The sequence below is a fragment of the Leuciscus leuciscus genome (assembly GCF_965113295.1).
Source record: "Leuciscus leuciscus genome assembly, chromosome: 20".
Classification (NCBI taxonomy): domain Eukaryota; kingdom Metazoa; phylum Chordata; class Actinopteri; order Cypriniformes; family Leuciscidae; genus Leuciscus; species Leuciscus leuciscus.
Genome location: NC_138744.1, coordinates 19,361,577 through 19,388,614, shown reverse-complemented (window position 1 = coordinate 19,388,614; position 27,038 = coordinate 19,361,577). Strand labels below are relative to the sequence as shown.

General features: G+C 37.1%; 4 protein-coding genes across 5 annotated transcripts; 1 reads left to right on the top strand and 3 right to left on the bottom strand.

Annotated features, from left to right (window-relative positions):
* Positions 1-1,140: 1,140 nt before the first annotated feature.
* Positions 1,141-6,448, bottom strand: grwd1 (glutamate-rich WD repeat containing 1). The gene is made up of 7 exons (XM_082149460.1): positions 6,218-6,448; positions 5,101-5,218; positions 4,810-4,972; positions 3,856-4,066; positions 2,511-2,653; positions 2,232-2,423; positions 1,141-1,486 (listed from the first exon to the last, which is right to left on the bottom strand). The coding sequence occupies exons 1-7, from the start codon at positions 6,429-6,431 to the stop codon at positions 1,178-1,180; spliced, it is 1,350 nt and encodes a 449-aa protein (XP_082005586.1). The 5' UTR covers positions 6,432-6,448; the 3' UTR covers positions 1,141-1,177.
* Positions 6,449-7,460: 1,012 nt separating this feature from the next.
* Positions 7,461-10,512, bottom strand: LOC309483567 (uncharacterized protein). Its single transcript, XM_082149461.1, has 5 exons — positions 9,970-10,512; positions 9,685-9,797; positions 9,428-9,496; positions 8,756-8,887; positions 7,461-8,561 (listed from the first exon to the last, which is right to left on the bottom strand). The coding sequence occupies exons 1-5, from the start codon at positions 9,980-9,982 to the stop codon at positions 8,214-8,216; spliced, it is 675 nt and encodes a 224-aa protein (XP_082005587.1). The 5' UTR covers positions 9,983-10,512; the 3' UTR covers positions 7,461-8,213.
* A 1,389-nt stretch (positions 10,513-11,901) lies between these two features.
* flcn (folliculin) lies at positions 11,902-19,734 on the bottom strand. Its single transcript, XM_082149456.1, has 12 exons — positions 19,209-19,734; positions 18,376-18,576; positions 18,142-18,288; positions 17,838-18,059; positions 17,559-17,725; positions 16,438-16,529; positions 15,861-16,024; positions 15,658-15,771; positions 14,737-14,860; positions 14,020-14,145; positions 13,784-13,886; positions 11,902-12,640 (listed from the first exon to the last, which is right to left on the bottom strand). The coding sequence occupies exons 2-12, from the start codon at positions 18,574-18,576 to the stop codon at positions 12,433-12,435; spliced, it is 1,668 nt and encodes a 555-aa protein (XP_082005582.1). The 5' UTR covers positions 19,209-19,734; the 3' UTR covers positions 11,902-12,432.
* Positions 19,735-20,639: 905 nt separating this feature from the next.
* leng9 (leukocyte receptor cluster (LRC) member 9) lies at positions 20,640-26,109 on the top strand. Of its 2 annotated transcripts, none has more exons than XM_082149115.1 (7): positions 20,640-20,663; positions 21,062-21,148; positions 22,610-22,700; positions 22,916-23,046; positions 23,138-23,295; positions 23,382-23,550; positions 24,673-26,109. In XM_082149115.1, the coding sequence occupies exons 2-7, from the start codon at positions 21,082-21,084 to the stop codon at positions 25,665-25,667; spliced, it is 1,611 nt and encodes a 536-aa protein (XP_082005241.1). In that variant the 5' UTR covers positions 20,640-20,663; positions 21,062-21,081; the 3' UTR covers positions 25,668-26,109. The 2 variants fall into 2 exon arrangements, with proteins under 2 accessions (XP_082005241.1, XP_082005240.1); XM_082149114.1 differs by lacking the exon at positions 20,640-20,663 and adding an exon at positions 20,689-20,904.
* Positions 26,110-27,038: the final 929 nt, after the last annotated feature.

The following is a 27,038-nucleotide window of genomic DNA, read 5'->3' as shown; positions in this document are numbered from 1 at the left end:
AAAATCAGGTAAATAAATGAATTATTTACTATCTTTATCTCCCTCCCATTTTATTTTGATAGTATCAGTGAGGGCTCATTTTTCCTGATGTTTTTATCTATGTATGTGTAGGTGGATGAATGGATGGATTTTTAGTTACACACAAAACTTTTCAGAATAATTCTTAATGAAGTTATGTTATTTTTGTAATTCCTGTTCTCCATCTACAAATGCCACATTCATGACCACGAGTCCAGAATTGTTTTGTCTTACAGCATCAACCAAGGATCAAAGTAAAAAGCTAACAATTGCTGGAAGTGGAGTACTTGCAAAAAAAATTTTTAATCAAATTTGTTACAACCGTAAACAAGCTATTTCTTCATACTTACACTGGAGGGCATCCTTTTATATTAAAACCATTTCCTCTTTCCATCAACAATCACTGAATTCATTAGATATTAGTTTTCATTTCAGCCTTGAGGGAAAATTCAGAGCACTCATTGGCTGCATAAAAACCTAAATTGTATTTAAAACTTTTTTTAATTCAAGATTTGCATATAACGTGATTTTATCTTGTTAGGCTTATCAAATTTCCTTCAGTACTCTTTAAAGAAGGAATTGAAGAGTTTTCTCAATTGTTAGAAATAAGGACTAACAATACATTTTCCTGTTTATTATAATATGTGAAAAGGCTACTATGGTTTTTGAAAATGAATCTTAATAAAAACCTGCAGTCTGCCTTCAGACCAAAACATCTTCCTGTTATGTCCATTAATTTGCCTGAGAAAACAATTCTAAACCTTTTTTGTTTTGTTTTACTGAACAGATACCCAAGGAAATGTGGCTCTTTGGAAAATATCCTGGTTGTAAAATAAATGAAGTTAACAGACAACCAATAGACTTGATTCAGAACAGAGTTTTAACGAATTAGTAATTTGTCACATACAATTATATAATTTTTGTCTCAAAAACTGGTTCCACAAGTAGAAGAAAAGGGTGGGAAAATGATAGAAATGCATACAAGTCATGCATACCGAGATGTTCCATTCATCCATCTATGTATTATGTACATTAAAAATTACACACATGCACACCGTTACTGTCTGAAACAAATCTGTCCAATCTGTCTGTTTTTCTCTCTCTCTCTCTGTCTCTCTCACACACACACACACACACACACACACACACACACACACACTTAAACAGAAATAGTTCTGAAGATGTTAAATCCTGACAGCGCTGTGGAAATGAGAACTCCAGGAATCTGTGGGTGCCAGTGGACCTCTTTCACTTCTTTCTGGCCCTGGTGAAGGAACAGTAGCTGTGGTGGTAGCTGTTTTAAGCCCTCTGCCTGTCCTCCCACGTCACATGATTCCACTGACAGATCCCATTGGCTGATGACGTCATCAGCTCCAGAGGCGGCAAACACACTAGAGTCAACAGGGCTCCACTGGACCGATGTCACGGGTGCACTGTGCTGCTTAAAACTGGCCACTGGATGTCCAGACTGAAAAAAGAAAAGGAAAAAAAGGGGGAAAAAAGTACAGTAAACAAAATTAATAAAAAACATATACACTACCAGTCAAAACTCTATGGTCAGTAAGATAAATATAATTTTTTCATTTACCAAGAACCAATTAAATAGATCAAAAGTTACATATTTTTCAGTTACATATGAATAAATACTGTTCATTTGTACTTTTATATTCAACCAGGAAGAAAAATTTATCCTTTAAAAGAATGTATCATGTTTCCCACTAAAACATTAAGCAACACACCGTTTTTAATAATAATTAGACATTTTTCTTGTGCACTAAATCAGCATATTAGAATGATTTCTGAAGGATCATGAGACACTGATGACTGAAGTAATGACTGCTAAAAAATAATCACAAATTACATTTCACAATATATAAAACAGAAATTTTGAACTGAAATAATATTTTACAATATTACTGTATAAGTTTTTTTTATTATTTTTTTAAATCCTACAGACCATGAACAATTAATAGCTATATATTTTAAAATATCCAAACTTTACAGTATTTTTCAGAGTACTGTAGTTTGCAGGTAGGTTGTTCCAAACATCCTGGAACAATATACCAGGCAAACAGTTCCCACAGTTCTGCTATTGGTTTATACGGCCTCAATTGCGTTAGTCTCTTCACATGATCCCAGACTGACCTGTTTCACTATTTTCATTTAGTTGGATAATAAAACCTTAATATTTGTTTCCTCTTGCTCACGCTCACCTGGAACTGCCTTAAATCCCAGACTTTCAGGAGGCCATCATCTCCTCCAGACAAAATAAATGGTTCAGTCCGGTTCCAGCTGATAACATTGACATCTGAAGAATGAGCCTCATTGGCTGAAAGCATAGAATTAGGTGGTGCCCTTAAGTCCCAAATGCGAATGGACTGATCCACTGAGCACGATGCAAAAACCTGGGGGTGGGAGAGAAACACTCATTTAGACATTACATTCATTAATCAATATCCATTCATATCATCTTACTCTGTAGACTGACACACCGTGGCTTCAGTAGGTGACCACTGTAGGTCCTCAACAGACTTGCTGTGTGAGCTGAAAGGCCGTTGGTCAATCTTCCAAGTCCCACCCTCCTGTGGCTCCCAGACATGAATGTTCTTCTTGCAGTCGCCGCTTACCAGGCGTCCTAAGGTAGGTAAACATTCAATTATTTGTTATCTTAGTAGTTCCTTTAGTCGCTAGACATCTATTTATAAAGAGATAAGACCCTGTTCTGTCTGTCATATCCAAAGTATTATGAAAGTGACATATCAGTGGGATTTCAGTACAATAAACATTTAGTTATACAAAGAAAGTGTTTGTTTTATTACTCTCTAGATAACTGGTATCAATCTCAGACAGGTTTGTTAAGTAGCTTGCCAGGTCTACTTAGGTAAATACAGTTCTCAAGTAACATGGGGAGGAAGAAAGATCTTTCTGAAGATGAAAAGCATGGAAGATGTTGAAAAAGGTCTTGAAAAAGGCATGTAAACTCATATTTTGTGGAAACTGAGCGGATATTGTCGAACTATTATTGTCGTGATTTTGAGCTCGGTCAGAAAAAGGCTTAAGGCAAGTTTCTGTCAAACAAATGAATTGCATTAAAAGGGCAGACCATCAATTGTAGTATTAGTATGGAATTCTTCAGTGAATAAAACTATTTAAAAATGAGTCTTCATTTATTTCTAACTTTATGCACAACTGCCAGCATGCAAATACATGTTTGCTGCTCAACAGTGGCTTTTTACAGCTGCCCTTTTAATACAATTCATTTGTTTGACAGAAACTTTCCTAAATAAGCCTTTATCTGACCGAGTGCTTCTGTGCTCTAAATTTCTCACAAATCTTTTGATATTTCGATAATCTCCATTCAGTCTTCACACAATATTCGTTTTTTTCATGCCTTTTGCAAGACATTGCACCATTTCATGCTTTTTCATCTTCAGAAACATCTTTCTTCCTCCTCCTCATATTGCATGCACTGAGACTTGCTTAATAATGTGGAACAACCAGAACAAGACCTGGCAAACTACTTAAAAAAAACCTGTCTGAGATTGATACCAGTTATCTAAAAAGATATAAGAAACAAAACAAACAAGCACTTTCTTTGAAAAACTAAAATCTGAATGTTTATTGTACTGAAATCCTACTGATATGTCCCTTGCATAATAACGTGTAATAGTGTATAAAGTCACAATCCATAGTTGTGTTCAACTTAAAGCGGCGCTGCGCAGACAGATCGCGAGAGGGATTAAAAAGCATACGGAGCCGTCTGCTCTCTAATCGATCTCATGGTACTTCGATGTCATACACCAGTTGGTATAGTCGAACACACCTCATATTACCCACCTGGTACCTTGGGTGACCAATCAATGGCAAATCCTTCTGACATGTGACCAGTAAAACTGAAAAGGGGCGTGGCTTCCTTCTGTTGCTTGATAAAGGCCGACATCACTGATGAACTATGTACTGCCTCAAGCTGAGGTCGGAGGTCAAAAATCTCCACCTGGCCTTTCTCTGACCAGACAGCAGCCAATGACTGTTCCCCTCGCTGGGTGACCTATTCAAGTATTAAGATAATAAGAACTTTAGATGAGGGAGAAAATTAAACGGGTTAGGCTGGATTAAATTTCTGATATCTACTCGGCAAAAAAATTTAGAAAATATTTGAACATAAAAAGTGAGACAAACTGAACAAATTTCACAGACTTTGGACAAACAGAAATCAAATTTAGGTCTGGTTTCACAGACAGGGCTTATATTAAGATAGGATTAGTTAATTTAAGACATTTAAAAAGCTTTTATACACATGCCTTAGAAAAAAAAAATACATTACTGGTGGTGTGCATCTCTATTTTTTTTTATGGTTGCTTTCAGTTAAAACGGCTCAAACACACATATTAGTCTAGGACTAGGCTTAAGCCTTGTCTGTGAAACTGGGCAAATTAGTCCCTGAACGAAAGGGGCAAAAATAGCAGTCCTCATGCGTCCTGCAGCAGGATTCAGGTTTAGTACTAGAAAGGTCTCTTTAATGTCCCAAGTTATTGTAACTGTGACTTTAATTGTCTACCACCTGTAAACTGTTAGTGTCTTGAGGACTGATCCACAGGTGCATATGCAATAATTGTTTATGGGTCACTGAACAAGCATGAAAAACATTGTCTAAACCCTGATCTAAAGATCTGTAAATCTTGTTTGGATTTTACATAATTATCTTTAAAACAAAGCATACTGAAAAAGGGACGTTTCTTTTTTGCTGAGTTTATAAAGAAGTAGATTAAATATGAAAGCAACTTGACTTACTCTGACTCTGTTGATCCCACCGTAATGTGGCATCATGGCCAGTTCCAGCTGTGGTTTCTTATCCTCGTCTTCCTCATCTTCATCACTTTCTCCATCACTGCTTTCATTTTCATCTTTTTCTTTGTCAGTTTCATGAAGATTGTGCATGCGCATGACAATAAGCCTGGATTGAGATTGAGAACATTTCATTATCTTTAGGTCTTTGTAAGAAGCGAAACATAATAAAGGTATCAGATGTTTGCTGAAGTTAATGAAAAGTAACAAGCTATGCCAGTATTGTTGCCAGTTTACCTGTTGCTGAACGCAGTGTCCGCCTGTGTTCCAGCACAAAGCACCATAGAGAGAGGAAACTGCTCCCTCCCCTCTCCTTCACCATCACGCACCACATCAAAACTCAGACATGGGGCACCTGCAGGGGAAAGAGAAGTTCACCTATTATATATGCATTTAAGAAGAGAGCAAGTATGGTTTTAGAACAGATATAGCTGGTTATTAACGTAAAAGTTCTGTTCTTCTATTTTAATTCACGTTAATAAGGCTTCAAAACATTCTCACAAAACCTGTCAACTAGTTTTCACTAAAATTAGTATTTCACTCATTTTAAGAATAGAAAAAAAATATAAGTAAGAAAATTAAAAAAAGTTTTGCTCAAAGAATAATCGGTTTGATGAAGAACACCTTCATTTTCAAGTACATTTCCCCCAAATCCCATTCTCACTATCACGTGACAAAAATGATAAAAAGTACCATTTGTGACAATACAATTTGTTTGACTAACTTTTATGTTAATTTTGTAAAAAATAAATCAAAATAATTGTTTAGCATTATTGTTTTATTGTGCAAATATTTTATTGTAATATGTATTACGACATGTCAGAATGCATTAGTGTAATGAGTTTGTAAATTGTCCTAAAAATAATGGCTCAATTCAAAATATTAAAATAATAATAATAATAATAATAATAATAACAATTATTATTATTATTATTATTTTGAGAAAACAAAGCCTACATTGCCATTAGGATATTGTGACAATATTTTCAGGACAACTGCACATAATTACCTGACATTTTAATTGTCAATGATGATATGTGGAATACACTTTAGGATCGCATACCCAGACATCTCTTAGCAGCACAGATGCAAACAAAACACTGGCAGTTTCAGGGTACCGTAGTATTACAAACATACTGTAATAATAGGCTACAAACACCATGGTCATTCTCTTGACAGAACTTCAAACTGTACCACGACACTAATACTACATGTCCAAAAAAACATGTTATTGCCATAGTACTTTATTTTGTTGGTGGATGTATGCAATATGTTGCATAGAGCAAACTACATCTATGAATAAATCGCTCATGCTTGTCTATGTTTAGTGGTCGGACATGTTCAGCAAACTGACCGGTCTGGCACTCGTGATACATGCGGTAAGCGGAGCGGTCCATCTCGAGCTCTTCTCCCGGCTGGAGCGCCTCCAGACCGGGGACATAAACTTTTTCCTCTTCGTCCCCGTTCTGTCCACCTCCCTCCACATCATCCTCATCGCTTCCACTCGCCTCCATATCCTCAAACTCATCATCCTCCTGAGGCAACGTGTCTTCATCGGCCGCGGACATTTTGAGAGAACGGACTGTTTCCGCTTCACGTCACGTGGTTTAAAGCGCACCCCGAGCCCTGTACAGAGTTGGAAAGCACCCAATTCCCCGGGCTAGCGGGAATTGTTGTCCCAGACAGAGTGTTTTCCAGAAATCCTGCTTATTCTTATATCTCTAACATTTAAGTCATCTTCTAAAAATCTGGCCATTGAAATATAATCTATGCCATCATAATCCGTTCCATAGATGGCATTGGTTAAAATGACCTAACAATGAAAAATTCTAGTAAAGCATTTAATGTCAGTTTCAGCATTTACTAATACATTATCTAAATCAAAAGTCGTATCTGTTAATATTATTTAGGCTAATGGTCTAACATGAACTAACAAAGAACAGTGACATACAAACTGTTTACAAAGAATAATACATTCTGTAACAAATGTATTGTTACTAGTTAATGTTAGTCACTGATAATGTTAACTAAAGGGACCTTATTTTAAAGTCTTGGTCTAAGTCTTCTAACCTGGCCATCATAATCTTAAAATGGCCAGCATTCTCTTTCATGAAGTCCAACTGAAAAGTGCCCAAAATCCATCTAAATCCATCCAAAATCCATATAAGTAGATTTAAGATTGGATTTTTTACCCTCCAGATGGGTTGGTGCTAGTTTGCATGTGGTTTGGATAAATATTGTGCTAATCCAAACAAATGCTGAAATGAAACGGGGCAAAATCCTGCAACATTATGAACAACCTTGTTTAATTTCAACAATATGCAACTAAAATGTAGCCTAATTTATTGTGTGTTGACTGGCAAATTGTGTTTTATGTGTGTTTTCGAGATGTTTCAGCCCTAGGCTATATTGTGGTAGGACAGCAAAACTGTGTGAACAATAGGTCTCTGTGCTGTCTTGCTATTTGTGCCCTCATCTGCAAGTCCCTCCTTCCAGCTGATACTAGAGAGTCCTCATTCAAACACTCTGACAAACAAAAGCGTATAGTCTCTTTCAAAAACAATCGCAATAAATAGACAGTTCAGGCAAACACCGAATTAATCTTAAGAAGATTTTATTCATGTATAAAAATCTACATGTAAAAACAGACAACACATGTACACCAAAAATGTTAAATTCATTTGAGAAAAACATTGCTTGTAGTAGTAACCCTCTCTATGCAAGACAATACTTGTAAACATGACTTGTGTAACCCTTTTGTAAATATCTTTTCTTTTTCAGAAAGTAGCAGGTGCTGTGGTTCCTATACTACAGTTGTATTTAATATGGATTGAATTAACTGTATTACATGAGTGTAGTTGTTCGCTCTTGAACACTGAGCGATAAGCAGAGCTTTTTGGCTTCATCTATTCTTTGCTTTTTCACTACATTCAATGTTAAAACATTCAGTCAACAGGTTTTACCTGAATTATCATGGATGACACACAATTCACTGTATAAGATGATAGAAATACTGGATAAGTGATAGAAACAATCAGTGCAAAGACATGATGGAGGAGAAAAAAACATCATTCACATACTGTACATAAAAGAGAACCTCATATTAGCCATGTGCCGGTTTCCAAAATATCCCTTTTCTCCAACAGAACTGATCCATAACTGCATCTAGCCACTTTATCCAGAGAGCATTTCTTCGAAATCTCATGCAAATGCCAAGCTTTATTTATCAGTGTAAATCAAAATTAGCATCCAAACTGACTAAAATCAAGGCAACACAGTAGCGGTCCTTCCAAAGTGAAGCCTTCTTCTGGCCAAGTTTTGTGACATATTTAAAACAAATTTCTGGACTTTCACCAGATCAGACTTGATATTATCCATAGAAAAGATAAGCTCCAGTGAGTGAAAGCTGTGCAACGTGTATAGCTGTTGGTCGGACCCCGGTCGAGCTGTATTTTCCCCGTCTCTCCTTCTATCACAGGCTGTTGCTCATCCACCGGTTCATGACTCTCCACATTCTCTCCCTCCTTTGGGTTTTCTTGATCCTCTTCACTTGGTGTGGGGAAGATGCAGTTATGCTCTCCGAAAGCACAATTCAAATCGAGCCATCGTGTGAAGAAGGATGAGGTGAAGGAGAGAAGTCCTTCAGGCGATGACTGAACAGATGGGAAATCAGAAAGATCTGGACGATCCGGGAATTTCTGTTTACAAAAAGATACGGGGGAAAAAAAAACCACTGACTTCAGATGACAGATATACAGATGTTCAATCTGTCAAGCCTACAATAAAGAATGAAAAACTTACTGATAAAACAGTGTTGTAGCAAGAAGTATGGTTTGATCAAAGTGTGTTAGAAAGAAATAACTGTATATGATGATAGTATATGATGATATACCACTTTTGCTATGCTGTCCAGCGTGTAAATCAGCTCACTGATGAACTTGTACTTGAGGTGAACTCTACTGAGGTGCTGGAAGAGCTGACTCCAGGAATTTGACAGGAACACAGCAGCACTGAACACACAGCACTAAACACACACACACACACACACACACACACACACACACACACACACACACACACACACACACACAATGTAATCTTGAGCAAAATTGGTTTGATTTAATGATTCATAATGACAAAAAATGTCATGTGTTGTAAATTCAAGTATAGAATATTTAAATAGTTTTCTTACACCTTAATTTACAAGAGTGTACACAATTTAATCATTATTGTCATTTCAAAGTAGGGCCAATTTTCTTTTATGTTTGAGTCACGAATATAATATGGCTTCTCAGTCTGACCTGAACAAAAAGTGTTTTTATAAAAAAATAAACATTGTTTCAATATTAAAATGTGTGTGTGTTTTACAATCTCCAAACAGTTACATCAGGACATTTTTAATAGTAGGACCCATTAAAATGACAAAACAAATAAAAAATTAAAAAATCAGAAAACTAAAACATGTTCATCAGGTTTATTTAAATTATTGTCTGTAACTGAACTGCATATAATGTATCAAAATTGAACGTCACGTCACTGACCCGTACAGAACTGTCATTCTTACCGGCTCATTGCACAGCGCGCTGTCGTTGAAGTAGTGAGACACGACGTAGTTCTTCGGAAACACTTGTGGCTGCAACACATTTAAAATGTCATTTTACATCCTTTGATCTTTACTGTAGTTTGCATGGGCTTCTCACACGTTACCAAAACCGCAGAACAACAATAAGGTCAGTGCAAAATGACACGGGAGAGATAGGCTACATTAGATTGTGAACTTTCTAATAAACAATGAGCAATTTTTTAAAGGGCGAAACTCACGAATCCGTTCGTTCTTTCAATGTTTATAGAGTCCTGCAGATTTCTGATCGTCGTCTTCATAAAATCATTGCACCCACTTCCTTGAACAGTCAATATTGATAGAAGTAACAGCACTGAAAGGCAAAGGTAAACAAAGGTTCAGAGCATTAAAAGCCGTAAGATTTTTTCAAAACAACTACGCATTTTAGTGTCGCGAACACCATACACACTGTCTGATAATACAACCATTTTAATACGCGCATCAATTGATGGACCTTCGTCAGTGCTGCGCGCGTATCACGTTACCTGTTGGTGACATGCTTCTACCGGCCAATGCGGCCCATATTCCCCATGTTCTTCTTAACCAAGTCCTTTTGCGCGACAATTTGTTGCAGGAAAGTTATGGAAGAATCTCAGTCTCAGTGGGTTTCCCAGCTGCCTCTTTCAGAGACTTCTAACCAACGTCTCCTCTTCCTCTTACTGCTGCACTTTCTCCTCGATCCCTCATTGACAGCTGCACTGCGTTCTGTCCCTCTCTGGCTCAATCCCAGTCAGTCACTTGGAAACTCCCAAGTCTTCTGGGGGGAAAATTCTGATGGAAAGCAAGATATTCCTCTATTTCCTGTGATATGTTAGTTTCCTGTTTTTTTTACTCTTACTTTCCTTCTTCCTTTATAAATCCCTTGGTTTTGAGCCTTGGCAAGCTAGTGAGCAGCACATTTGATCTGTTGTTGTAGGCTACTGGAGCAGACTGTGTGGAGGCTGTTTGCTCACAGAAAGTGAAAGTCCTGGTGGTTCAATCTCTCTCCCCGCTCTCTTTAAAGCTCCCCACCCCTTTACCTCATTAAACAGCATGCACTCCCCCTCTTCTCCTCTCTTTATCAGTACTCAATGCACGGCCTTTCCCGGGCTTAGTCATAGTCATGCACTCAGGCAGTCTGTTTTTAATTTCCCTCCTCCCCACTCAAGTATCCATGTCTGTTGCTTTCTCAATCCCATAACTCATCAAGTGAAATGATGACTAAGCACATAAGCTTTCACGTCTGTAATAAAAGGATGTAATATTTTAACATGTTTATGTAATTCATACTGTTTTAGATTAGTCATTGTCAGGCATGTGATGCCGATAAAATGAGAAGATTCAGCTATGCCGTCATTTGCAGTCCGTTTGTGGTGAATTTAGTTAAAATACAGTTACATGAAAGATTGCATCAAAGAAAGAAATGTTCTTAGTGCATATTTAATGAGTGAAATAAAACATTTTCTGTATTGGGAATTTTTTTTATAGTGTAGTAATGTTACAATGTAACGAGTAAACAAAAAACTGAGAAAGTTTTATGCAAAGTAAAGCTTGCCTTCTACCATCTGGAATAAATAAATTCATGATTATCTATGTGAGTAATAGATATCGTGGCAATGATCCAGCAATGCCCACTTTGCCATCAATCAACCCGTGCAGACAGGAAAGAGTATCTTGCAATCCTCTTCAGGGTGACATTCACACCTACACAACACATTTAACTGAATTATTTTTTTATTTAACCTGCATTGATAGATTCATTACACATTTTAAATGATTTTGCACATCCAATATACCTAAATATGTATAAACAGTGTGTGTGTGTGTGTGTGTGTGTGTGTGTATAGTGATATATCACTCCTGCTCTGCCACGGTGTACATTAATATAGGAGGAAATAACCTGATCCTTTCAGTTACGCTCATGCAATTGTGAAACACTAGTATGTCCTTATGTAAGAGGTGCTAATGGTGGGGGTACATGTTAGAAGTGTTTATTACAAAACTTGAGGTCTTGTAGCACTTTGAAACAAGTTGTAAAAACTGTAATGGGTTTAGGGTCATTGCTAAATATTTCAGAAATGTTCAGCAATTAAAGGGCCAGTTCACCCAAAAATGAAAATTCTGTTGATTTACTATCATGTCCTTCCAAAGAAGATATTTTGAATACATGCTTAATAATATTATTATTAACTATTTTTATAGTTAATAATAATGTCAATAACTATTTTTGTCCATACAATGGAAGTCAGTGGAGTCCAAAACAACACTGGACCTCTTTTTTTTTTTTTGCATGGCGAGAAGAAACATTGAGACATTTATCAAAATATCTTCTTTTGTGTTCCAAAAGAAATGTGAAAATTATTCGCCACAAGATGATCACGATTGTGGTCAGTAGCTGGAATAATCACATTCCACTAATGAATAATTACATTACTTAATAATTTTTTATTTTTTATTTAAGTAGCACTTTACAAGATTTACAAGCAGCATACAGTCTTTATTTAGCATGTGTTAGTTTAAAATCCATTTATTTAAAATAAGTTAACAAATAAGGATAAATAAAATTGCTGATAAAACAGACATTTTCTCTCAGACATGTCAGATGAACAGAGATATGTGATGATGACGTGAATTATAATGGACATTAACAGCATTATGTTAAGTGATACTCTGCCTAGTTCCCATGAAGTCAGTGTACCATGTGCTATATTAAACACAGTGAAAAAGACAGTAAATGGACATGTCTAGTCATGACGGTAAAAAAAACATTCCATTTAAATGCACATGCCTTAAGTAAAAGGTTTTTTTTTAGGTTTCAATCACTATGATAGCTTTTACTTTCTCTCTGTACCATGCAGATTCTTAGGCTTGGCCCCTTTTTCCCGTAATTGACACACAAACACACACACGCACTCACACATTCCTTTCATCTAACTCTAGCAATGAGTCTATTGTCCCCTTTCTCTTTCTCACTGGCTCAAAGTTCTTTCTCCACCTCTGACTGCAGTCATCAGATGGCTCTTGTAGAGCTTGCTGAGTCCTGTCATCCAAAACTTAAGAAGACGCACATTGTCCTCTTCCCCGGGCCCCGTGGCCCCCAGCAGGGCCAAAACCTTTTGAGTGTCCTCTTTACCTCTGCCATCCACCTTGGAGAACTTAAACAACACTTTTACTTTGCTGTAACAGAGAAAAAGAAGAGCATGTGGTGAGAGGAAGCACAGAAGGTTAGCAATGGAACAATAAACAGACAAGACGAAAACAGGACAAAGAGGAAACTGGAAAGAAGCGAGTAAGTGAATAAGAGAGAGAGAGGGGGAAAAAGGAGAATTACAGGAAAAAGGAGAACAGGCAAAATATTTCACTTTGTGAATGCTACCTGACTTTTCTAAACTGTCTCAAATAAATATAATGGCACATTCCACAAATGGTTATTTTGGTAACCGTTCATTCATTGTAGTAAAAGCTATTTTTAATTATTCATTCATTTTAACTACCAAAAAAGTATTATGTAACAGTGGTCCTAAATCTTTGGCGCAAACAAAAACTCCCACATTTCAGGCCCTATTTTGTAAACAATTGTGGAAAGTGCCGTATATAAATACTGTAACAGTACTTCAACAGTTGCAACAGTTTTTTGAAAGAAATTAATACTTTTTTTCGGCAAGGAAGCATTAAATTAATCAAAAGTGGCAGTAAAGACATTTACAATGTTACAAAAGATTTCTATTTCAAATAAATGTGGTTTATTTCTATTCCTCTAAGAATTTTGATAAAATATATCTTGCTTTCCTCAAAATATTAAGCAGCAAAACTGTTTTCAAACTTGAAATAAATGTTTCTTGAGCAGCAAATCGCCATATTAGAATGATTCCTGAAAGATCATGTGACACTCAAGACTGGAGTAATGATGCTGAAAATTCACAGAAATAAATTACATTTTAAAATATATGAATATAGAAAACAGTTATTGTAAGAATATTTCATAATATTACTGTTTTGCTGTATTTTTGATAAGATAAACGCAGCCTTTGTGAGCATAAGAGACTTCTTTCAAAATCTTACTGATTCAAACTTTTGAATGGTATATATATACATACATACATATACACATACATATACATACATACTGTTTCTATACAAATGTAATAAATTAGACAAAATTATATAGGCTAAATCAAAATTAATAGCAACTCTTGAGCAAGCATTTTTTGATAAATTAGTTGATATTTGTATGGAATAAAGACTGTCATCTGCTTCTAAAAGGATATATTTTAATGAAATAGTGGTATGTATATATCTAAAGAAAAAGTGCTAATTTACTTCATCCACTCCTCTTTCAGACAGAGGAGGCAGAGAGAGACCACCTCCACCGACAGATTCTCATTAGAAAGAGCCACTTCGATCTTATTCAACAGAGCTGGACCTAAGAGAAAGAAAGACCATGAGGAAGCCACATTATATATATATAGTACAAATGCAATAAATAGTGTGTCTGTTTAAATAGGGGTATACATCTTTAAAGACCGTGGCAATCCTACATGTGCCCATGTGTTTACCTTTATCCGTTGGTTGTGTGTTGGCACTGCTAATGTTGAACTGGTAAAGTGAGAGAATGTCATCATCCGAAACAGGATTTACACAACCGCGCTCAACATTAAGTACATCCACCAGCAGAGAAAACTCTGGAAGACAGATTGAGAGAGAGAGAGAAAGAAAGAAAGAGGGAAAGGGGTTTCACCATTAGGATTCTTAATGAGTGTTGAACTTTGAGATGAACCTGACACGGAGTTATGAAACAATTTCACTATGTTTAGTAAGAAAACAGTCACACAGAAGTTGAGAAATATGATGTAAATCACATTCCGACAAAGAAAACACCAAAACACTTTGTTTGAGGCCTCTGTTACATCCATGTGTGTTTGTCTTGATTAAAATAAAATACAATCATGGTATAAAAACAGTATGATCCCCTGAATTGATGGATAAAGATTACGAGAGCACTTCTGCCATTTCTCAGTGTCACTTATGCATAGTGTTACTGTTTGTGTATGTTTGACCCAAAGTGATCTTAGCTACGGCAGCACTGCAAAGATGGAATCAGAATACAATAGGTTAATGGGGCTCAAATCCCTCAGGGCTTGGATCTTAAGTGTCTTTTAATGTGGTGTAGACATACGAAAGTTAAACGAACTAGCTGTGTCAAGCAAAAATATACAAAAGGGGGTTTGCAGTGAAACAGAAAGGAAACAGCAGATTATTTTACAGTACAGTACCTGAAGAGCTGACATGGGCTGGGATTGGTACATCTGGGCTAAGGCCAAGGAAGTTGCATCGATATGCTTCCTCATAGTGAGGACTGTACGGAACTGCTCGGACACAGCCAACTGGAAGCAAAGCCTGTGAAATGGTCAGAAAACTGAATTCAGGGTTCCCACACCTTGGTTAACTTCAAATTCAAGGACCTTTCAAGGACTTTCCAGGTCCAATACCCTCAAATTCAAGGACTTAATGTGGGGACACATTTCAAGTGAGAGCAAGGTTACATCATGTTACCTTGTAAGACACATTGTTACAGTTTTTATGTGTCAAACACAAATATGCTTTTTCATATGACAGAGATCTGATATTCTATTAGTCGTATTTCTGTTTTGCATAAAACTGAAGAATATTCAGTACATCCTACACTGTATTTTAAAATGATCTAATATTAACTTTTGCATGGATTTTTTTTTAAAAGAGCTTAGGCTCATGTAACCAGCCTATTTTCCACTTAACGTAACGCGTAAATGTGCGTAACTAACGTAAATCAAGCAAGCAAGTATGCATAGGCCACCAAGTGTTGCCGAAATAACACATTAGCGGACTGGAGGGAATAATACAGATTTTTTTTCTAGAAAACTTCTTGCACAAAATAAATTCAAGCACTTTCAAAGACCTGTATCTATGTATGTTTATTTTTAAAAACTTTCCAGGGCCTTGACTTTTTTTTTTCCAGATTCACAAGCTTTCAAGGATTTCAAGGACCCGTGGGAACCCTGTGAATTCAGGATATGCTTTTAAAGATCATAAGAAACAAATTCAGCCAAGGGTGTCCAAACTTTTGACTGGAAGTGTATAGATATAACACAGATGTGCTTTATGGTGTAGACCTGGAATCACTTGATTAGTGAGATGGAAATAGGTATTTAGCTGACCTTCAGCACATTAAAAGCTGACTGGATAAGACCAGGGTCTGCACCTCTCCATATGACTTGGTTTCCCATGAGAACGTGCCATGTCAGTTGTCTGAAATCTGTGGTACCCAGGACCTGCCAATTAATCCAAAATAGCATAGTCAAATTTAATATTTATATATATTTTTTCAAATTGATGTTGGTAACAGTAAACATTTATTTGCCTGTCTTAAATGTCTCAATGATTTGAACTTCGGCCCAATAAGGTCCTCTTGTCTTCCATCATCAAATTGAAAGTCTTTAGCCTGTACACTCTCTGATTGGCTGGCCTGTGAGTTAGATCCGCCCCCTTCAGCACCATCCCAGCCACTCATCTCTTCCTCTTGCTCTGTGAGAGAATTGTACACAATGTTGCGGTGAACCTTTTTAAATGCTGAAGTCTACAGTATAACCTTAGGTTATGCAGAGTCATTGCTATCATTCAGACTATAAAAGATGAGCAAAAAGCTGAACAATCGAGAGCTGTTTGTTTGTCAGTCTCAGGATCAGAATGTTGGAAAAGGAAAATCTGGGCCAGACACCCAGTTTAATAGTTCACAAATCAATTTGTTTTAAAAATCAATTTAGCAGACACTAATTAAAATATTCCTACGGAATCAATAGTAACCCATGCTAAAAAACTAAACTGAGCTGTGAATAGAAACATAACATTTATCACATTTTTAACTAAACAATTTTTTTTATCTTTATTCCTTTAATGTTTTTTTTAAATAATTATTTTACTCTGTGTATTCATTTTACCAGTTTGTCTTTCAATGAGAACGAGTGTGTCTTCTGTTGGTGCTCCTTCTAAAAGCTTCTCAGTCAACCGACTGCCACAAGCTTTCAGCAACCTACAGTATAGACAATTAACAAATTAAGAGGAATCATTATGATTTAAAAATACAAAATAGATAGGCCTAAATTGTATGTGTGTTTGCTATGGTGTTTGCCAAGGAAAGCATCACTATTACTATTGCTCATACACATTTAGGGTTAGGGATCTGACCACACTCCTAACCCTAAATGTTTGTCACAGGTACATGAATGATACCTCAAACAGTGCTGTGAAATAAAGTGTAAAATAAGAAATAAAGTCACATTGTGAGATATAAAGTAGCAATTTGAGTTATAAAGTCACAATTATACGAATTAAAGTCGTAATAATGAGAAATAAAGTCAAAATTATGAGAAATGCATTAAAAAAATTGAAAAGTCACAATTATGATAAGTTGTAATATTGAGATATAAAGTCACAATTGGAAGCAACAAAGTCGCAATTAGGAGAAATAAAGTTAGAATAGGGATCTATAAAGTCACAAATATGAGAAAAAGTTGTAATTGTGAGATATAAAGTAACAATAAAGAGAAATAGTCACAATTGTGAGTCTCAATTAAGAGAAACAAATTTGTAATTTTGAGATATATTTACAATTGTGAGGAATTAAGTCGCAATTGTGAGAAATAGTCAATTATGAGAAATAAAGTTGTAATTATGAGAAATAAAGTTGTAATTGTGGGATATAAAGTTACAATTGAGAGAAATAGTCACAATTGTGAGACAAAGTTGCAATTATGAGAAATAGTAATAATTATGAAAAATAAAGTTGTAATTGTGAGATATAGTTACAATTGTGAGATATCAAGTCACACTTATGAGATATAAAGTTGCAATTGTAAAATATCAAGTCAGAATCGTGAGATAAAAAGCGACAATTGTGAGATAAGTCACAATTATGTGAAATGAAGTCACTATTTTGAAATAGAAAGTCACAATTGTGAGACATAAGGTGGCAATTATGAGAAATAAAGTAACATTGTGAGATATAAAGTCACAATATGAGTTAGAAAGTCAAAAATATTCAGAATAGAGTTTTCCGCACCAACTGAATGAGGAGTGCAGACTAGCCCACAGGTTTTGGTGCTGGGTTAGAGATGTGAGTGAGCGAGCTGCATTGCCGCTGCGCTGGTGGGGGAACACTGCCGGGGAAAAGGCACTGTTCATACGCACAGCCCTCTGAGGACACACACACTGCTCACTGTCAAACACCTGCAGGGTAACAAACAGGACAAAACACTGTATTTTCAACACTGCAAGCAACTCATCACTCCAAGAGGCACTCCGTTAATCACGGTACTAAAGTGGGTCTGCAGTCCAGTACCTTGAGTGCTGTGTTCTGTAGACTCTGAATGGTTAGCCGCAGGTGGCGCAACAGGAATGGCCAGGAGTTGATGAGGTAGATCCTGTCCATAGCTACCACGACAATGCTGTACCAGCGCTGGAAGCCCCGTGCCAGGCTGTCTTTGATGAAAAACGTATGAGAAAAAACAAATCCATGCTGTTCGTCTCCAAAGAAGATGGGTCCCTCTCGACCAGGACAAACCTGCAAAAGCAGATGATATAAAAAGTATCTCATAGATGCATTTTTTTTGTTTATTCATTGATGCAAACAAGTGTATACATACCTCACAGCTGAGGCTGCGCACACACGCCTGTCGCACCACACTGAAGAGCTGTGGCTGGCGGGGATGCTGATGGCTCAGATAGCGGATTCCTGTCTCACTGTCCACACTCACAAAGCCTGGGTGAGATGCAGGTAGGGAGCGACAGCCCTGGTGAGAGAAAGACAGATATTATACAATATTAGAGAGAAGGACATTTTTGAATATATTTGGGCTGTGACAAGAATACTTTCTCACTTCACACATGTCTGCTCTTTGTGTGGCAGAGCTGTTGGCTCTCATGGTGAGACCTTCGCCCTCTCTGTCCCCCTCTCGGTCCCTGTCACCAGGAATGGCTGAACCAGGAGATGGGGATGGAGGGTGGACGGCCTCTGTACAGAATAGCGTCCTTGGGCCATGGAGTTCACAGAAGTGGCAAAGGGCAACTAAAGCATTCATCTGGAGGAAATTGAAAGGTTATATGAGAAAAAGCAATAACATCAATATATCTCTCTTTTATATATATATCTTTGATTTTGATAGAAAGAGGGTGAGTTATAGATGTTTATAAACCATAAAGGGACCTAACAGTGATGCCAATGACTATGGCATTAAACATAACATTATCAACTGTACAGGCAAAACCATTGTACATTTTGAGATTTTGCTTCCATAACATATCTTCTTCCAGATTAGTGGAAAACATCCAAGTGTTACTACACTTTCTCTATTTGTGTCTGTAGATTTCATTAAAACATGTTTAAAGACTGTTTTCTCAAAATGAGGTTTTGAGTCACAAATCTCCACTTAAGTAACAGTTACAAGTTTCCAGTTTTATTCCTATATGAGGTTTTTCACAGAGGGGTACGTTCATACATTACTTATATAATATTTAATTCCGAAAAGTATGGAGATTTTTTTCTTGAGTGATGAAAATATATCTAAAATCCTCTCTGTTAAAAGTATGTCAACAAAATGAAACAAGATCCAATGTTCAGATTTATATTACCTTATTCACATGTGGTACCATGACTAAATCTAAATGCAAGCAAAAATTATATATAGAAAACACAACAACACAATATCCTTACCTTTATCAGCTGGGTAGAGCTTTTGCGCCGACTGGTACTGCCAGTCAACTATTAAGAGCAAAACATTGCAATGGAGTATTGACTGACAATAGCAACTCTCTAATGTTACAGGTTTTGCATGGCTATCAATGTCTCTTACAATGTAATTTGTTACAAGTAAACATAAATGGCAAACTATCCTCGCCGGTGTACAGTTTACTAAATAGTCGTTGAAATGCGATCGTAATAATTAGTTTTATCGTGTTTACATTGTTAGGTCCATCCTTTTTCAGTCTTATGCGTCATGTGATGGGGAAGTCACGCGCTAAGATCACAACAACGTGTGCGTGACTCACACAGCTGCTCTTGTCTCTCAATGGTCATCGGTACAGGCCAAATAATCCACGAATACGGTTTTCTGTTGTAGTTACATGGTGGCGCCATGTATATGTTTGTTATTTCGAGTGATATAATTAATTATGGGCTCTACCGTAATCCGCTGAATCTGATGCCTTTTGAGATCCCCGGTCAATGAAAGAATCTTCTGAGGAATCGGATCTTTTCGACGATTCAGTTGAACCGGTTTACAAAACCAGTCTGAATGAATCGCTCATGAATCATAGGGATAGTTCACCCAAAAATGAAAATTCTGTCATCATTTACTCTCCTCAAGTTGTTCTAAACCTGAGTAAGATTCTTCGTTTTGCTGAACATAAATATTTTTATTTTTATTCCCCACCACAACCTTTTGGTTACAAACATTCTTCAAAATAGCAGAAAAAAGAAATCCATACAGGTTTAGAACAACTTAAAAGTGAGTAAATGATGACATCATTTTCATCTCCAACATTTCTCCAAAAAAACCAGTAGCACCTCACTGCAGTACACGAGATCCAGGGGGCGGAGTTGGATCCAGATCTAAGGGGTGGAGATTGGTAGGTTTAGGGGTGGGTTTAGGGATCAGGGGGTGGAGATGGGTAGGTTTAGGGGTGGGTTTAGGGATCAGGGGGTGGAGATGGGTAGGTTTAGGTATATGTAAGGTGGGAGGAGTTGGATCTGGATCCAACTCCTCCCCCTGGATTTCTCGCTCTGCAGCGAGGACCATCTAAAAAAAAAACCTCCAAAAGTTCAGGCGAGATATGTAAATTAGTTTTGTTCAATGTAAATGCAATTTATATTTAATGTTTTTTTATGCGTGGAATCATGGCTGCAATAGACTGATCTGGGACACATTAAATGACGATACATTTATTATTAATAAAACATCTGAAACACGAATACACCGTGCTGGCATATGTCTATTGGAAAATTGAGTATTTATTATGCGTTTGAATCAGATTTGTATGAACAAAAGTGTTCGAAAGAATCGATTCGCGGAAATGAATCGGACAATAATGCTTTTGGCAAAAACTACAATACCCATGAGTATGACCTGAAACCGGAAGTTGTGTTTGTGGACATTGCCCTAGCAGCATATTAAGTAGACTTGAAAATAATAAAGAACTACATTATAAAATGTACAGTGAATGTTACAACCAACAATAAAAACAGTATGTTCAGACAACAAACATTGTTTTGGCGTGTAATGTATTTGGTTAAATCATTCGCGGAAGAATATGAGTCATTACCAGATGATGTCATCATGTACAGGTCAACATTAACACTAACCAGTCGACTCGACTTCGAACCTAGTTTGTCTTACTCTTTAAGACTTGAGGTAGGATGGTTCATGCTCTTCATTAATGCCAAAAAGCTTTTATACATAATATATATATATATTTGTCTTACCGACTACAGTACAATATGGCAAAATGATTGGTGTTAGGTTGCTTTCTAAATGACTGTTAATGTAACATAATTTTTTTTTCATGAAGCTCTGTTGAAGCTGTCAAATATGGAGTTTGAGGAAGAGAGAACTCAGGAAGACATCACAGAGGATTCTGGCAGACAAATCCTCATAGGTAAGATACAAGTTACATTTACTTACACTTCACTGAGTTACACATGTCATCTGGAAATTAAGTTGATAAAATATCAAAACCATGTTAAGTAATTCTAAAGGTTATATTTAGCATTTTATGGTTTGTAGTGCTAGTAAACTGTTTCATTTGTTGTCATTTTTACTAGTTTAAAAAATATATTACTTCAAAATTAGCTGAAAATGACAAATGGATCTACTTTGATAATAAAACTTTTAGGTCACCGCCTATAACAAATACTGGAGAGGTGGAGGCTACAATGCAAATGACCTGAAGATGGCAGTGAAAAGCCTATTTTAATTTATTCATAATTTCTCACTAAGTATAGGTTTGTTTTGAACAAAATTGCTGTAGGCTTACTGTAAGTGGAGAGTAGAGAATATAATTTTCACAAAGAAAGCTCTGCTTCTACACCACAAGTCTTAAGAGCACTTACAGGGACACGCCATTATTGTGCTATTTTCAGATAAAACCTCATGGTCCAAAAGCTTTCAAAGGGGAAAATTGTGCTGTGTTTCTGTTGAGGCACCCAAATTGTCATCTTTTGTTACATGGGGAGTTTTAGTTCGTAGTCTGTACCAACCTTTCAGGTAAATGTTGTACATAGATACCGTTTAAAAGTTTTTTTTTTTTTAAGATCATTGTTTTTGAAAGAAATCTCTTACGTTCACAAAGGCTGCATTTATTTGATCAAAAATAAAGTAAAAACTGTCATTTTGTGAAATATGAATACAATTTAAAATAATTCATAATAATTCCTGTGACGGCAAACTGAATTTTCAGCATCATTACTCCAGTCTTCAGTGTCACATGATCCTTCAGAAATCATTATGATATGTTGATTTGCTGCTCAAGAAACATTCCTTATTATTATCAGTGTTGAAAACAGCTTAATATTTTTGTGGAAACTGTGATTAAAACAAAAAATTCCAGGATATTTTTGATGGCAAGAAAGTTCAAAAGGACCAGCATTTATTTGATTGTCAAAGTTTTTACTGTCACTTTTGATCATTTTAATTTGTCCTTGGCAAAAAAAAAATTCACAAATTAATTGAACTGACACCCAACTTTCGAACTGTAGTGTGTCTGTTTATTTTGCCACAACGAGTGTTAAAAGTAAAAGTGTAGGTGGTGGGTGGAGTTGAAGACATGACTCACGAGTTCAAACATGCTGCACTGAAACCAACATTTGCCCTTAGACGTTTATTCTGTCCCTTGTAAACTTGCCTGTTTACCTCCATTTACATCTTCACAAACCACTACATGATGTCTACCTTAACTGCTCTGGGAGAACTTAACTTTTATTGTCCAAATAGTTATAAATTGATCTTATCTTGTGTTATCAGTTGGTGCATGAATGTATTCATAATCATACTGCTGTATATTCACTTTGCTGTGTGAATGATTTTACTGAACCTTTTTTTCCATTTCCCTTCGTACCAGATGAGATGAAACAAGAAACTAGCCAAAACATTTGCCAGCACTTCCTCTTGGGCAGATGTCATTTCGGAGACAGATGTCGACTGTCTCACAGGTCTGTCAATCACTCTGGATGATAGAGATGCAACTAGCGAACTAGCCTTATGGTAGACATGCTTTATTATCTGTATATTTTCATTTAAACAACAGTTGGTGTACAGCAGTTGTCGTCTTGTAGCTGCCATAAAAGATGTAAAATTTGATAGATGTTGGGCATACTCATTGAAGCTTAGTGGATAAATAATGCATTGCTCTTTCCTGACTTCACAGCATGCTTGACGTCCCTCAAAGCAAACACTCAGAGGAAGATGAAACAACCATCACAGAAAAGCAGAGCAAGAGCCGGAAAAATGGAAAAAAGATTAATGCTGAAAAGCAGCATATAAAAACTGAGAGGGAAGGTATGATGATAGATTTTGTGAGGAAGTGCAGACACACTTTACCTTCCAAATTCACTCTTCATGATTACAAATAGATGCCTTTCTGTCTCAGGGTGTAAGAAGAAGCCACGCATGCGTACAGCCGATGATGTCATCTCCAGAATTATATGGGACGCCTCAGTGGACCCAGCTGATTTTGTAGTTGGTCACCTGGACCGCTTCCTTGGGGTGCTGGAACGCCCATTCTCTGACTTCTCATGGGACACTCAGGTGTGTTACATCAGTACTAATGTGGTTCACTATCATGTGTCATGTATGGTCACACCCAGCCTTAACACTCATTTGTTCCTCTTTAGGTGTGTGACTGTGACTTCTCTGAGGAGTTAGCTCTCCCTCGTCACAGGATCCAGTACTTCACCTACAAAGGCCAGCGGTTGTGGGATAGAGACAGTCGCACTGACAGGGTGTTCGGCTCCACTGGGCAGACTATTTTGCCCCCTTTTGGCTGTGAAGATCAGCAGCAAGGTGAGCAACAGTAGGGACTTTAAGCAACAGCTGCTGAGGGAATGGCAACGGCGAACGGAAGTAAACCGTTAACTGCCGTAGCCAAAGAACACATAAATCACTAAGCAACAATAAAGAGGATGGCGTAACGGATCATTTAATTATTTGTACAAAAAATGTCATAAAAACAGCAACAGCAGGATTGCTTTTGGAATTAAATGATATACAGATACCACATAACCATAAAACATAACATTTAATGATCTAATCTGTCACATATTAATGACTACGACAAATGAGCTGTTCTCCTGTAGTAGACAGTTACAGGAGAATGTCACGAAGTAGCAGTTAAAGTCGCACATGCGCAATAGAATACCAGAAAGCCATTGCCGTTCCATCAGCAGCTGTTGCTTAAAGTCCCCTACTATTATTTTGTCCTAGAAAACAGGCTATTGGGCAGATGTCATTTTGGGGACAGTTGTCGACTGTCTTACAGGTCTGTCAGTCACTCTGAGTGGTAGAGACTCAACTAACGAAGTAAACTTCATGCTAGACACATTCACCAGTATTTTGCTCTGTATTGTCCAGCAGTTGGTTACTGGGTCAATGCCATATAAGAATGTCCACAAATAAAAAATAAAGTCCAGTTAAAAAATCCAGTTTAAAACATGTGTGCCAAGTTCTTAGAGATGTCAGTTTCATGTCAGTTTCTTATGGTTATGAATAACTTTAATACCATTTTCAAGAAAGGTTTCAATGTAATGACTGTTAGTTTGACCATGTGTTTTTTTATCGCACCATGTGACTTTTTATGAGTGGAATCATGGCTCCAATAGACTAACCTGGGACACATTATATTACAATACTTATATTATTAATAAAACATAGCGGACAATTTAAAAAAAAAAATATGAATAAGCAGTAAAACAATAAAAAATAAAATACAAATTAACAGTAATAATAATTAAACTACTTAATAAGGTTTTCTTTTCAAGAATAAATTGTTTTCTTTATTATGATATAAGGACTTTATGCCTTAATTTTAATACAGAAATTAAAACCATGTGATTTTTAACAAATATAGGACAAAAAAATAGCATCATGCCACTTAATTGTAATATATTGGAATTATTTAATTCTCAGACACACCTGATACTGGACAACATGAAGAGACCACCAACACAGCAAATGTTTCAAATGACCTAGAGCAAGCAACTGACTTTTCTGAAGAACAGGATGAGGTTGTAACTACAATTACAACAACAAACAATAAACAAGAGCTGGAAGATGCCATAGATCACTCATTAACCGAAAATGCAGAGGAAGGACCCAGTGATGACATCTTACCATTGCAACAAGAATCTGTACCAGAAAACAAAAAGATGGCAGATCTCAGTTTGAATCATTTGGCAGAGGAGCTATCCATCACTCAGAAAGAAGAACCGGCTGAAATAGTGGAGGAATGGAAGGAGAGCTGGGATGGAGTGAGTGGTCCAGAACCAGAGCCGGTATCATTCGTTCAGCCACAACCACAGCCGAGGCGCCCACCACCACGCAGGCCCACTCACTTCATCTGTTTCCGTGTGGACTCTCCCGCTGCTCTCCTGGCCTTCCAGCGCATTCAGAGGAAGGTCCTCTCCCACCTTCCTCAGTCAGAGCCGCTATGGGTGACCCCGGAAACTTTACACATCACTCTCTCTCTGCTTGTTCTCAATAGCCCAGAGGAAGTCAGCGCTGCTGCTGAGCTCCTGCATACCACAGTCAGAAACTCCCACAAACCCCCTATATCTGTGTCTTTCCCCCTAAAACTAAGGCACTTTAATGGGACTGTTCTCCATGTGACCCCACAACCCCTGTCAGATGTCCAGAGCCTGAATTCCCCTCTCCAAGAAGCCTTCCAGGAGAAGGGCTGGCTTCACCGCCATTCCCGATGCCCTTCGTACCATCTCACCCTGGCCAAAGTGAGGAGGCCCATGACAGACAAGATATTTGAAGGGATAGGGGCTATAAAACTGGCCAAAGACGTGAATTTCGGCAAGCTTGAAGTAAATAAACTCTATCTTTGTGTGAATGGTCACACAAACACAGAGGACGGTTTCTATCAGGTTGTATGTGATGTGCAGCTGCCCAATGTGTAATTGTGTCAGAGATGATGGTTATTTAATAACTACATCAAATACTTGATGTTTTTTAAACATGTGTTTTAGTCAAACAGGTTTCCTACAGCATGACTGATTATTTTAAATCTAATAGTTGCAAAGACAATGAATTTAAGCATTTTAAAAATATGTTTGCAATAATTTCTAAATGATCTGTGTTGCAGTGAGAAAAGCAGACACTATTCTTTATATTCTTTCTTCACAAACTCAATCAAATTTCGACAACACAAGCATTACCGACATTGAATGTTCTTTATATTTAGTCATCTTTTGATATCTTGTTTTATGTACAGTAGTCATATTTCAATGCAGAAGCTAAATTGAATTGAATGGCCAAATAACTGAATAGCTTTGACACTTGAATTTGAAACGGTTTATTTTATTGTAGATTTCTGTACAAATATAACATGGTCTTCTCTTACTTGAGGTTTGTGTGTGCATTTCTTGACCCTCGTTTAGGTAAAGACATACGGCATTCACCTAATACTATTTCTTCACGTCCTTGTTCAGTCATTCATTGCAAAACGTTGCTAAAGTGACTTATTTTTGTATGACTTATGGAATTGGATGTGAGGGCGAGCGTGTAATTTTTTTTTGTTGAAAGTGGACTGCATTTAAATAAGTAATAAACCATGTATTTCAGCTGTGTTTTTATAGCATAAGCTCTCAATTATTCAAGATCAAACAAACAACTCAGAACAGCCGATCATTTAGCCCCTGGAATGTCTTGAGACCTAGTATGTCCAAACAGAGACAAAAAAACCCCACCTAAATGACACATTTTATTAATATTTTTTCTTGCATGTATGCGTGTTACAGTAGCAGCTCTGTCTGAGATGTCAGTGAGGAAGTCTTGCATACATAACATAATTTTCTTTCCTCCTGGATACATGCCCACATATATGAATGCTTGTGCAGTCTCTCCATCCCTCCCTTTTGTGCTTCTCTATATAGCACCCTTCCCCCATCCTCACTCGCTTTCTCTTTCAGTGACACAGAAAAACCAACGCCACCCTCCCTCTCTCATGCATTCACATACCCCCCCCCTCTCCATATACTCCCTTGGCACACAAATACCCATCTCTCCATCCCTCGCGCGATCTGTTGTTTTTATTGTATTTTTTAAATCCTCCTATCTCGGTTAAACCTCTGGGGCCACCGAGAGTCTAGCATCCCTTCAACCCTTTGTTTCACCACCCATCACCTACTTATTTCTGGTAAATAATCATAAGCATTTTCGGGAATTCCCTGAGAGTTTGTGCTAAACTGAACGGATTACATTTGCAAAACCAATATTGTCTTTTTCCCCCCACAAATTATCCTCCTGTATATGGAGTACATGTGGTTTTC

Excerpts from the sequence above, each read along its gene's own strand:
- grwd1 (XM_082149460.1), bottom strand. The coding sequence starts at position 6,431 with ATGTCCGCGGCCGATGAAGACACGTTGCCTCAGGAGGATGATGAGTTT. Across the intron at positions 4,973-5,100 it reads GACACTGCGTTCAGCAACAG|GCTTATTGTCATGCGCATGC; the intron begins GTAAACTGGCAA and ends ATCTCAATCCAG. Across the intron at positions 4,067-4,809 it reads GTGGGATCAACAGAGTCAGA|GTCACCCAGCGAGGGGAACA; the intron begins GTAAGTCAAGTT and ends ATACTTGAATAG.
- LOC309483567 (XM_082149461.1), bottom strand. Across the intron at positions 9,497-9,684 it reads TTGAAAGAACGAACGGATTC|CCACAAGTGTTTCCGAAGAA; the intron begins GTGAGTTTCGCC and ends AATGTGTTGCAG. Across the intron at positions 8,562-8,755 it reads TGGACAGCATAGCAAAAGTG|AAATTCCCGGATCGTCCAGA; the intron begins GTATATCATCAT and ends TTTTGTAAACAG.
- flcn (XM_082149456.1), bottom strand. The coding sequence starts at position 18,576 with ATGAATGCTTTAGTTGCCCTTTGCCACTTCTGTGAACTCCATGGCCCA. Across the intron at positions 18,289-18,375 it reads AAAGAGCAGACATGTGTGAA|GGCTGTCGCTCCCTACCTGC; the intron begins GTGAGAAAGTAT and ends TTCTCTCACCAG. Across the intron at positions 14,146-14,736 it reads AGCCCATGTCAGCTCTTCAG|AGTTTTCTCTGCTGGTGGAT; the intron begins GTACTGTACTGT and ends TCTGTCTTCCAG.
- leng9 (XM_082149115.1), top strand. The coding sequence starts at position 21,082 with ATGGAGTTTGAGGAAGAGAGAACTCAGGAAGACATCACAGAGGATTCT. Across the intron at positions 23,047-23,137 it reads TATAAAAACTGAGAGGGAAG|GGTGTAAGAAGAAGCCACGC; the intron begins GTATGATGATAG and ends TTTCTGTCTCAG. Across the intron at positions 23,551-24,672 it reads CTGTGAAGATCAGCAGCAAG|ACACACCTGATACTGGACAA; the intron begins GTGAGCAACAGT and ends TTTAATTCTCAG.